This window comes from Hippocampus zosterae, chromosome 3 (genome assembly GCF_025434085.1).
Source record: "Hippocampus zosterae strain Florida chromosome 3, ASM2543408v3, whole genome shotgun sequence".
Lineage (NCBI taxonomy): Eukaryota > Metazoa > Chordata > Actinopteri > Syngnathiformes > Syngnathidae > Hippocampus > Hippocampus zosterae.
In genome coordinates this window covers 15,849,192-15,861,991 of record NC_067453.1, presented here as the reverse complement: position 1 = coordinate 15,861,991, position 12,800 = coordinate 15,849,192, and the positions used below count along the sequence as shown (strand labels likewise).

Sequence of the window (12,800 nt, the reverse complement as noted above, 5' to 3'; positions counted from 1 at the left end):
TGTTGCAGCTTCGAAAAAAGAGAGCCGTGGTGTTGTTTTTTCAAAACGTACAATTTATTTTTGCTGTTAACAGTCTCGACAAACACAGATACGTCTGCGTCCAAATCCGTGACTTCTCTCTTCTCGTTCAACTCGAGAGGCGTTCAAAGACAGCCTCCGAAAAACGTAAATTCATTATCACTTCACTGACACTAAGAAAAGCGAAAATAATCCACCAAAACAAAACAACAACAAAAATCAAGCAGAAATCACAAAATAAATTCTATGGGGGCGTTTGTGAACACACAACAAAGGAATGAATAACAAACAATTCTGAGACAGTCCAGTCTCCTACATACATACAGCATGTGTTTCTTTCATTGTAAGTTTTATAGAAGGTTTTTTGTTTTTTGCGGCTCCAAATTGTTTTTTTGTCCTATATGGCTCTTTCAACATTTTGGGTTGCCGACCCCTGCTCTAGATGGTAGGGATGCTTTGGAGTCGAGATCACCATAGCTTTTGAACTGAAGGTAAAGATGAGAGGGTGAATCTCTGTTTGATACATTGATTATTAGGAGGAAAAATGCTAACATGTTAGAAGTGAAAGACATTTATGCAATTCACACTCATATATAATAAGTACCTGCATGTTAGAAACAGAGCAGAGGTGGGCATTGCATCAGACTGACGGACCTGTGAACCCATCACTGACGGATGCCTGTGTCATGATTCTGTTTGGGACCAACAGGTGGCATTGTAGGGCTTCCCCTGCAGCTGCACACCTGTTGGTCAGTAGGTAATTAGTGCTTTAAAAGGACTCCCAGCCCTACCACTCTTTGTCGGGTGATTGTTTGCTCTTGGTGTCATGTTCCTTATTGGGCAGCAGGGGGCAGACGTTCCATTTCGGCCGCCTGCACACCTGCTGCCTATTTGTCGGTGATTGCACCTGCTGCCTATTTGTCGGTGATTGCACCTGCAATCTAGGCGCTCCGGCGGTCGACTCATTGCCGGAGTATTGCATGCCGTGCCACTGCTGTTGCCCATGTATTTTAGAAAGCGCGAATGATGTACAATTACTGACCTTTACATTCTTCGACGTCCCATTGTGAATATAAATCGTAAATTGCCTAATCAATTCCCTTGCCGTTTTTTGCAAGTGCTTTTTATTGTCTCGTTCTATTGTTTCCTGGTTTTCATTAGTAACCAGCGCTTTCTGTTAGACGTTCCTACCGACTGCTGTCAGGCTGCTGAATAAAAATAACAACAACAACAACAACAATAATAATAATATTAATTAATAATTAAATGATGTGAAAGACCATTGTAAATAGCACTGTGATTTATCCATGTGTTTATATTGCACTTAATTGAATGGTGTTTGTTGTTTTTTTTTCTTCTTTCTACCTACATTCTTGCTGCTAACTACACTAAAATGCTCATTAAATTTGAAAGTTATTGCCTATTTCCAACCCTCATCTATGGTCACGAGCTATGGGTCGTGACCGAAAGAACGAGATCCCGGATACAAGCGGCCGAAATGAGTTTTCTCCGCAGGGTGTCCGGGCTCTCCCTTAGAGATAAGGTGAGAAGCTCGGTCATCCGGGAGGGGCTCCGAGTCGAGCCGCTTCTCCTCCACATCGAGAGGAGCCAGATGAGGTGGCTTGGGCATCTGATTCGGATGCCCCCTGAACGCCTCCCTGGTGAGGTGTTCCGGGCATGTCCCACCGGGAGGAGACCCCGAGGAAGACCCAGGACACGCTGGAGAGACTATGTCACCCAGCTGGCCTGGGAACGCCTCGGGATCCCCCGGGGAGAGCTGGAAGAAGTAGCTAGGGAGAGGGAAGTCTGGGCTTCCCTGCTAAAGCTGTTGCCCCCGCGACCCGGCCCCGGATAAGCGGTAGAAGATGGATGGATGGATGGATGCCTATTTCCATTGTCTTTAAGTTAAATACGTAAATAGTTAAAGATTACACAAACCGAAAAACCACTGTTCTAAACTTTTCTGGAGTGGATTGATCATTTGCGGATTTTCCGAGGCAGAATGCCTGCCATGCTTGTACGATGGTCCATATGTGCAGGCATAATGAATCTCAACTTTATAGAAAGCAGTCTCAAATGGAACACAATATCATATTTAAATTTGTGCACACGCTCCAAATTAACTGGTTACATTACATTATACGGAATATGGAACATTTTTACACATCTTTTGAAATGATTCCTGGCAGCATTACTTGTGTTGTCTGACAGCAGTAAACATTGTTTGCTTTGCAATTTAGCCGGATGCACAACACACATACTGACTCGTTACATACTGTACAACAGACGCATACAACCCGACAAAACGAAGGGGCATGGCTACAAATCTGGATGAATCTTACTCACACTTTCTGCTGTCTCCACCTGTCAACCAGCTCGGCTGTCAGGCCTGCATCCAAGATGAGTCGACTCACAAGGGATACGTTGCCTGTGATTAGAGACAGATGCAGTCTACATATCATGCATGTTACTGCGTGTGTCTTGAGGCTTGCAAGCAAAAGGAATGGAAAACAACAACCATGTCACTGAAAGTTAAATGATTGTAACATTTCTTACTCTTTAATAGTTTATACCAGGGATGTCCAATTATGTTACACTGAGGGCCACAATGAGAAAAATGAAAGGAAAAAGGGTGGGAGCACTATTCACATTGTGTTTTCAAAAACACGCTAAAAACAATTCAATGTTGGACAGGCCTCGGCAAGGTCAGGCGCAGGGGCCACATCCCGCTTGCCTACATCCTTAGACCATCCCTCAGATTGATGATGAAGTCAAAGTAAATGTAAAAGTAAGTGGTGCTTTTATTTTGGAAATTGTGGTTTTTCATATGCACACATGTGGACGCTAGTACAAGCGAGGTGGCGTGCAAAATCATGATATTTCTTTTCTATTTAGCTTCTCTTGCGTTAGTCCAGTGGTTCTTAACCTTTTTAGAGGTACCGAACCCAAACCAGTTACTATGCACATACACCGAACCCTTAATTACTGAAAATAAAAATATATACAAGTACTGTGTATATATATACATTTATTAAAAACAAAAAAAGTAACATTTCAAGAGATAAGAATCCCCCAAGTTAAGAACCACTGCGTTAGTGTGATCTCTACTTTTTTGTACAATATTTTGAGCCATTCGGACAATTTTTGCTTGTACTTGACTGCAAGCTATGAGTACTGTATGGATATATGGCAGCAATGAACTTAAGTCCCTTCACAACAAATCGACACTTGGCAGATCGAACCAACCACGTAACTTTGCCTGAAAGTCCTCCGGGTTGATGGTAACAAATAATAGAGGCTGACGAATAAAATCTATGTGGTGATGTTATAGCGCTTTAAAAAAGGGCTATTAGAATACACATGTAGACAGACTATATAACAAAAATCCCAGGCATGTACAGTATGCTTTATGGAAAGTGGAAAACCCCCCAAAACTAATATTACTGCAGTTTTCTGAGTCACTGAGAGTATTTTTCATTAGTGTGTTCGTGACTCTATTTCACTGCCCCCGATGGCCCAGTTGCACACCCACACTACAAACATATTTTTTGGGGAGAGTGGGGGTGGGGGTGGTTCTGAGTAGTGACGACTAATGAGTATGGTCATGGATTAAATTAAACTTAAATTTCCTGATGATGTGGAAGAATATAAAGACTATGCAGTGAGCCACTAAAATGATTCAACTGTGAATGGCCCTCGGTCAGACTTTGGACACCCCTGGTTTGGACACCAAACTTTTCAAAGGCCACGTGTGACCTTGGCTCCAAATGGATCAGGGATAGCTGCCTCCATTAGCAAGGGGGGATAATGGCCGTAAGCTATACCGGCCAGTGAGATCCATTAGATGACGACCAATCAAACCACATGAGTCACCATGTAGAATGACAACACGGAGCTTCTAGGAAGCTCAGTCGATTAGGCCTGATGTCACCCTGCTCAGACCTGACTCATCAAATGAGCTGCTCTGCCCTTCAGATTCTGAGCACAGGGATGAAGATTGCGAATGAGAAAATAGAGTGAGGCGCATGCACACACACAGGTCTCACGCTAATACGACTGCACACAGTGTACATTGATGAAGGCTGAAACACCATCAGTGCAAGTATTTAAAAAGGAAACCAAAACACTGAGAGAGATGCATGACTCACATGCATCTGGAGTGTTCCTATCAATGTACTGGTTGAAATCGAGGAGAAACTGGGTGTTGTTGAGTGACAACGTCAGCTCTTTGCAGTATTCCCTGAAGAAACAGCAACCATCAGTTTCACTCTCGTCACCACTTTTGTTCCGGCATGCGCAACGCTACGTTCAGTTGGGGAAAAGGGACAGGGGGCGGTGCGGGGCTCGGTCGACTCACCGTGGAGCGATGAAGGTGTGACCAAAGTTGTCAAAATTCTCCAGCTGGAGGGTTTCCATCACTTTAGAAACACACACACACACACACACACACACACACACAAATTAAATTAACTTAATTTACATCATCTGCATTTTTGTCACATTCATGTGCTGAAATACTGTAATGTCACAATCATCTTAATATATATCATGTGACTGGCATTTTGGTCCTCTAAAACGTTTTACGTGCTGTCATATTTATATTCCCTGATAGAAATAATAACATGCATACAAGACAAACACAGATGCAGTAACACTGACACCCACAAATGCAGACAAATATAAATGCAACACACACACACACACACACACACACACGCCTCGATTTATGCTACTCTGTGTCAGAACGGCAGTTTTGTTCATACAAAAATTTGTGTTGTCACAACAATGTGGTTGATTTTTTTTAAAGGAATGACAATACACACATACAGTCACACACCCCCTAAATACCTATATCGTATTTTTCATCACTTTAGTTCCCACTGAAATTTTGATGTGCTTTTAAGATTCACATTATTTTCCTAGATACTGAAAATAACATGTTCACACACACACACACACACACACACACACACGGACATAAGACATATTAGACAGATATGAGGTGCTGAATGAAGAGAGCAAAGAGAAGAGTGGCGGCTCATAAGGAATGAATTACTTGCCTATTTGCCCTGTCACCCCCATCAAGAGGAAGGAGGAGAGGATAAAGAAAGTGAGAAAGTAAGAAAGTAGTTGGAAAATGTTGAATGATGAACTAAAATGTCAGAGCATGCATCAAAACAGGTTGAAAACACCCCCCCCCCCCCAAAAAAAATCTCTCCAAGCCGTGGACAAGCATTCCAAATCTCGTAAATAACAATACAGGCGTCATTCGGCATCATTCAAGAAATTTCTCTTCGACTTTATAGCGTGTATTCAGCTGGCGTAGTGGCGCTTTCTGCAAAATTCATCACCAAATGGAAAATTGCTGTGGGATGAAACAATATCCTTCGCGTAAAAGAGATGACAGGCAGATTTATTGGCAGCATCATATATAGCTGCCCCTGGTATAAGAACGCATGTTTATGCAGTACGACTTGGGAGGGTGGGGGGTGGGGGAGTTTTTCTTATGAATCAGTCGAGAGATGTTAGTGGTGGTCTGGCTCTGTTGTGAAACTTAAAGATTTATGGAAAATAGATTTTTGAATAGCTTGAATGTATTAAAAAAAAGTTTTTCTACAGTGCCTGCCATCCAATGTTTGCTGGTCAAGAGAGGGCGCCTCCCCACCACTGACTGTGGCCCCTTTTATTGAGGATAATTATCAAATAAAATATTGATAACAAAATGAAAGTATTTTGAAAAAATATCTTTATCTATTTTTGGATAAGAAGGGTAAAAAGTATACAGTTAATCATGAGTAAAGTAGGTCATACATTTGTGTTGTCTGATTTGGTGACGTATTTCCAGTGGGGCACAAAGCTTTCCCAATCGATTTTCATTCAATGTTTGACATGTGCAAAAGCTCCTCGTCAAGACAATCGATACGGCCGAGGTGGGGTGCGACATTTCAGTGCCCTGAGTTAGCCGACATCACATCCCATACTTGTAAGAATAATGATAAATACATCCGATGAATTTAAGCTTTTCCATGTGAGGGTTATGCCTAATCAATAACAATAAAGACAACAGAAGATGTCACCTTTCGCTGAATGTTTGCTCTTTATGTACAAAACATTGTAAATATGAATAAAATGTTTGCAATATGGGGCGGCCCGGTAGTCCAGTGGCTAGCACGTCGGCTTCACAGTGCAGAGGTACCGGGTTCGATTCCAGCTCCGGCCTCCCTGTGTGGAGTTTGCATGTTCTCCCCGGGCCTGCGTGGGTTTTCTCCGGGTGCTCCGGTTTCCTCCCACATTCCAAAAATATGCATGGCAGGCTGATTGAACACTCTAAATTGTCCCTAGATGTGAGTGTGAGTGCGAATGGTTGTTCGTCTCCGTGTGCCCTGCGATTGGCTGGCAACCGATTCAGGGTGTCCCCCGCCTACTGCCCGGAGACGGCTGGGATAGGCTCCAGCACCCCCCGCGACCCTAGTGAGGATCAAGCGGTTAGGAAGATGAATGAATGAATGTTTGCAATATTTGCGTGACTGCTCTTTGTGTGAAACAGAAAAAAGTGCACAATATGTCTCCTATAAGATGGCTGCATACTGTACTTGAATCAATGCCTAAGTGGATTTTCAGCTCTTTTAACGGCCCGTAAACGTCGACAGGCTCTTTACGACAGCAAGTGACACAAAGGCCAAAGCGCTCAGTCAAAATCTCATCTACTGGGATAGCTGCACCATTAGCCAAACGGCTTTGTAGAAACACATCAAAGTGATGAACATGCACTAGAGACAGATGTTTTTTCACGCTGAACTTGCTGCTTTATTCACCACGAGGCATCCGAAAGCTCTTCGTAATCGCCAAGAGAGTGCTAAATGTAATAATCACAAAAATGTGTACAGGACAACAGCATGCAAGAAGCGGAAGCTAAATGACATTACAAAAAATAAATATATACAGTAAATACACGGATAGAAAAAGAAGTACTTGCCCCAAGACGATGCTGTTAATGTCCAGCAGAGAAGACACACCAGAGAAGTAGCAAAGAATTTAGTCGAAAATCAGACAGAAAGAATTCACAACTCAAACAATGTGGAGTGTGTGTGTGTGTGTGTGTGTGTGTGTGTGTGTGTGTGTGTGTGTGTGTAAATACGTGCAAATATGATGTAGGCAAATATTGGGAAGGGGGTGGGGGTCACGAAAGCCAATTAGAATTGGTACACGAACAAATGAATCACTCTGAATGTAGCTTTAATTAAATGAATTAAATAAAGAAAATAAACCATCAAAAAAAGTTATCAATCTGTATGAATCGGTTTGCTCTTCGGATGATTTATTTCTTTGAATTTAATGGACCTCGATTGTTTGGGCTTTGGGGAGCTTTCACATGTTATTACATGTTGATAAACATGAGAAAAAGCTATCGATGCATTTCTTTGTCTTTGATAAATCGAATTGTAGGAAATACCACATTTAAAGTTATAAAAGGTTAATTTATATTGATAAATGATGGTTTACTCTCAGCAAGAAACTGTATCAGAATGTCCCAAGCTGAGCCGTACCAAATTAAATTAAGTGGTAATTCCACCGAATCAAATCAATTGGTTCAACTTGAAAATGTATTGTCCTTGAACCGTATCGTACAGAGATTCTGTACGCATCGAATCATCTTTTCTAGGAGAGATGCACACCCCTAGCAACTATGCTACTAGGCTAAAGATATGTGTGTAAAGTAAACTCCTGCTTTTTGCAGTGAATAAGGACTGAATAAGGACTACTTTTACTCTAAACTCAGCTCCTCACATCACTTCAGCTTCCCAAATGCCACCAGATTTATGAAAACTTTTTTTGCAGGCCAAAACGCACAGTTTACCGATTTGAGAACCACTGGTGTAAATAATGTCATGTCATGTTTGCATTTCATCCCTTTGTTGCTACATACTTTTTGTCCAAACTGCTTATGCTAGATGGAAAAGTTGATCGTGGGGAGACAAAAGCGAGAGAAGCCAAAAGCCTAAAAGTAGATCACGACAAAAGAAAAGGAGGAAGGCAAAAATGTTTAGGGAGGATCAAAAGAACCTCAACGCTCGGGCTGGGTCGATGACAAGGGGTTCATGTGTTTGACTGTGCATGGGAGTGCATGACCGCTGACCAGCAGGTTACACTACAAACGGAAAAGCACGTCGGGAATGCGGCACACAAGGAGCAGCCTGCGGTTCCAGCTGGGAAACAACAGTGGTGACCCGATGAAAATTTGTGAGGGACTTTCTCGTGAAGGGAAAAAAAGGAAATGTAAGTGCAGTTTACAAGATCACGGATGGTGTTGCACTCACTCATTGCTTGCTTGATGTCATCGCCGAGTTTGGCTTGAATGAAATGCTCGCTGTATTTCGGCAGAACCAGAGCCAAGCTGCGCGAGAAAGGCACATGACAACTTGTTTCATTTGGTTAGGAAGACGCATGTGGGTGTTGATGTGGATGGTGATGACCATGACGATAAGGACAGCGGAAGAGATTATTGTTGATTTCACTGATGTTTTTGATGACAATGCGGTTTGTCGGTTCAATCGAGGTGTCTGTCTGCTTGGATGTTTATCGAGCTGACGTTTCGCTGTCAATCTACCTACAGTAGGGATCACCAACATGGTGCCCCAGGCAGCCCTTGAGGCCCAACTGAGTAGCCCGTGGGCCTGTTCTAAAAATAGCTCACCAGCGATGGGACATTGAAAAAATGTAAACACTGGCAGCGATTTCTAGAAATAACATGTTGCATATTGACCTTGATGCATCCTAAATATGAACTGTGAGATGCAAATTTTGAACAGCATTATCCATCGATCCAAACGGACATTTGAAGAAAACATTTGAAACTCGGTTCACAAATGTCATTGGCTTCGAGACGCCATTCACGAACGGAAGCAATTTTCCATTGAAATTGTTCTTAACATGAGTGTAAGAGTTGGATCCATCGTAAGTCAACCAGTCTTGCCTGGCAAATGAGACGCAAGAATGACATAATAAGAGGCAACTTTCACGTCTAACCTTCTCCTTCAATTTCTAGGTGTTTGTAGCCAACTTACGATGTGTCCATAACAAGAATTCAAATGGTAGCTTTCCGCCAGACCAAACCCCGCAACGTGATCACAAACTATTCTCATGTTTAACTTTTACAGTGACCCCACACAAATTTGCTTATTTGTGGGGTTTTCACTGAAAGGTGAAGCAAGAAATTGCAACTTCTGAAGGAATCTTGGGGCCAAGGAAACTATTTGAAGACAGATGAGTTTTTAGCTCGGCGAAGGATTTCTCTGCTGTCGTCTTGTGGCATTTTTAGGCACTTAAAAATGCTGGGGAGTGGGGCGGCATACTTCATAATCACATAATTCAAATTTTTTTTTCGAACAGTAATCATTTTTGTATACAGAAAATGAAGTGTGATGCATGAACCAAAATAATTTGGATTAGAAAATGTCATTCATGAAACAAATGGTTTGTGAACTGGGCATTCGTGAACAACTCGACTGTAGTTATTCTGAGTATAGTCAGCCTGACATGAGAAACCAAGGTTAGCCCTTCTGGCTTAAATCACACCCTTCATGATTAAGTGACTGCTCAGTGATGAGTTATGAGTGGATATGTTTAAATGTAGCACACTTGACATCACATAAGCTCTTCAAGAGAGTTCAGATAACTCACCTGTAATCGGTTCCATTGACTGGCGCCCAAGTGTACGTTCTTACTCCTCTATCAATGTATCTCTGCAAGATGATATGAATAGAAAATGCTAATGTTGCCGCAAATGATTGAAAACTCTTTTTTTGTAATTGAGAAAAAAAAAACAGTCTCTGACCTCATCCTGAGTTTTCACCAGGGTGTGAATAGTCCGCGCCCCGATCTCACCATCGATCATCATTCTCCTGATCTGCGTGGTGAAGACGTGCAACATTTCAGTTTGTTTACGACTACACTAAGACTCAAATCGCTGCAGAGTTGCGCTTTTAATGCAAAGCCATGGGTGCTGACGACAGTACCTCTACTTTAATGTCATTCTCCAGCTCTGCATCCAGGAAGTCGAGAGTAACCGGCTCCTGGAATTTAGGATTCTACAAGAAAGAATTTAAAAAAAAAAAAGAGAGAGACCCTGAAGGGGGTTGGACTATATTTGGGCAGTGCCATTTTCATTGTGCAACTGAATAATACTACTCAGGGACTTATTTTAAAGTTTTTTGGTCCTATTATTTTGTTGTTGTATTTGTTGTTTTTTTTTTTTTTTTTAATTATTATTATTAATGACAGAGGCAATGCTTACAATCCATTTGGCTTTAGCTATTATAGGTCCAGAATTATTTGGACAATGAGACAATCTTTCAAAGCTCACATAATAGTGTTTATTATGTCTATTTTTCATAGCAGCAAATATTTTGGGGAGTGGGTCATGGAATCATATAGCTTCAGATCGGAATTAGACCTCTTCTAAATCGATTCCTCGCTTGCGGGTGCTAGCTGTCTGTAGGTGGTAGGCAGTCAACCACCGTACCGCCCACCTCTTCCAGATTTTTTCTGGAAAATCCGATAACATGTCGAATATCTGTCAGTGTGAGTATAAAGTAAATGTGGAAATCGAATAGCCATACTGGATATGTGTCACCTGAAATGTTCGTGGACATACAAAATCTGAAAAGGTAAAGTATAATGTCAATCTTAAATAGGGCATTTTGACCTGCAGTGTAAATTCAGGTTTAATAATGCCACAGAAATAACATCAGGCTCTGCTATCTTGAGTCTGGGTCAGTACACAATCATTTGAGTGATATTTACGTAATAATGAGGCAATAATACAGGGTGCCCCAAAAATCATGATACCATACTTTTATTTTTCTAATTCGTTACAGGTTTCATTTGGACTGGAATAACACCATCAACATGTCATTTACATCGGAACAGAGTTGCAAGATTGCCACAAGGCATGATGTTTTTCTGTCCCCAACTAACCAAAGATACAGGTTTTTTGGTGTCATCATTTTCCATTTGAAGCTGTTGAACAAAGTGAAATCGGTACGGTTAAAGGTTTATCAATCTGTGAAGCATCTGATGAATCGAGCTTGCTGATGTTGAGTTACAAGTGCAGCCTTCCGGACTGACATTCCCTGCCATTGCGCGGATTCCTACTCTTGAAGTTTTCATCAGTGGTGGTAGTAGCTGGCAACCGGCTGTGCGGTTAGTCAAGAACAGATCATTTTTGTTTTTGGAGTATCTTGTCATGGATAGTATCTTGTCTGCTCCAACGCATTGACAATGCGTTGGAGCAGTGTGACTGCCATAATGCTTCTACGATTGGGTATGAACTGTCATAGGGACAGGAAAACTTCTTGAGAGGTGACAATTTTGCAATCCTGCTCCAATGGCAATTGGCAAGCCATCAAGAAAGGGAATGATAAACTTATTTTAAAAAAGGGGAAAAAACACCGTACACAGCCTAAAATGTCAAATTTGTCAAATGGCCTAACATCTGAACAACACCTGAAATAAAATAGAACGTGTAGTGTTTTTGGGGCCACCCACTAATGTGCTTTGTTTAAAATAAAACACATCTATGTGCTTGTATGGTGGTATAAAATGAAATGTGAGCACAATGATGGTGCTATTGTAGTGCCTGAACATGTGCTGGATGAGATAGTGCCAATGAGATGAAGGGACATTACTGCCCTAAAACGAATAAGAAACTGTTCACTTACATCACATTAAATGCAGAGTTAAGAAGTGTGTAAAATATTCAATGACACATTGAAATTGCATGAGTTCCTTACATTTGGCAATAAGTGAAAGGGGGTACGTGTGGGTGAGTGCAATGAAAGACGACGCATTTCAGCATGAAAATGAGAAAAGGGGAAAAAAAAGAATGAATGATCAAGGGTGAGCAATGATGCATGAGACAGAATAAGACATCAAACATTGTGAAAGAAGACAGGAAAGAATATGAAAAGAACTACTGTAAAAGGGTCGATGGAAGGAATTCAAAGAAAGAGAAGAGGGAATGATATTGAAAGTATTACAATTACTCACAGATATGTTCGAAGCAGGATTTATTTTACACATTGGAGGGGCTTAGCTTGACCCTATTTGCTTAATTAATAACCGCATCCTAGCATGTCAAATTGGGAGTAAACTATGAAGCACAATGCTGACTAGGGTATGCTAAAAAGGAAACTGTGGTCAAATATCTACATACTGTACTCATCTATGGCTACTAAACCGAATGTCTACTTTTCTAGAAGATCTCACCTCATGAAAAGTTACAGCATACTTATCATTGAGCCTTAAATTCCTGTTGTGGATCCTTTTCTGGGAAAATAATGATGACGTGTTTGGTAAACTAGCTTCCAGTCATACTTGATAGTTGGTGGGATTGACAAAATCACGAGTGTCATAAGAAAATGAAGTTCATAGGAAGTCAGGTACTGGTACTTATCAAGTAATGTTATGTCTCTGCTAAGAGCCAACGAAACCAATTCGATATCTTCATGAATTGAATAACCAACCAGTCTTCTGTCTGTCTCAACGGTTGTGAGGCTTCTTGCTTGGATTAACTTTACCGTAGCTGTAAATCATATATATATATTTTTTTTTAACCTAGAACATGTAATTGGTAGATTGATATCTATAGCTATCTGTCCAATTTACAGCTATAGCTAACCTTACAAACTTTATGAAAAGTAGAACTTGGGCCAAAAAAGATTGTCAAAAACATCCCCGACATAAGGGAATGGTTAGTTTTAGACAAAAGTCAAAAATCCTTT

The 12,800-nt window shown here is 41.2% G+C and overlaps 1 protein-coding gene across 3 annotated transcripts in view; it reads right to left on the bottom strand.

Annotated features, from left to right (window-relative positions):
- Window positions 1-12,800, bottom strand: part of LOC127597284 (voltage-dependent calcium channel subunit alpha-2/delta-1) — a 91,572-nt gene that overhangs the window by 20,084 nt on the left and 58,688 nt on the right. For 2 of the 3 annotated variants that reach the window (XM_052060236.1, XM_052060237.1), the window contains exons 19-25: window positions 10,035-10,106; window positions 9,854-9,925; window positions 9,700-9,761; window positions 8,337-8,413; window positions 4,376-4,436; window positions 4,167-4,258; window positions 2,365-2,446 (exon numbers count right to left, since the gene is read on the bottom strand). In XM_052060236.1, coding sequence (XP_051916196.1) covers window positions 2,365-2,446; window positions 4,167-4,258; window positions 4,376-4,436; window positions 8,337-8,413; window positions 9,700-9,761; window positions 9,854-9,925; window positions 10,035-10,106 — 518 coding nt within the window. Of the gene's footprint in view, window positions 1-2,364; window positions 2,447-4,166; window positions 4,259-4,375; window positions 4,437-8,336; window positions 8,414-9,699; window positions 9,762-9,853; window positions 9,926-10,034; window positions 10,107-12,285; window positions 12,346-12,800 lie in introns of all 3 variants that reach the window. The other variant, XM_052060235.1, reaches the window with a different exon arrangement.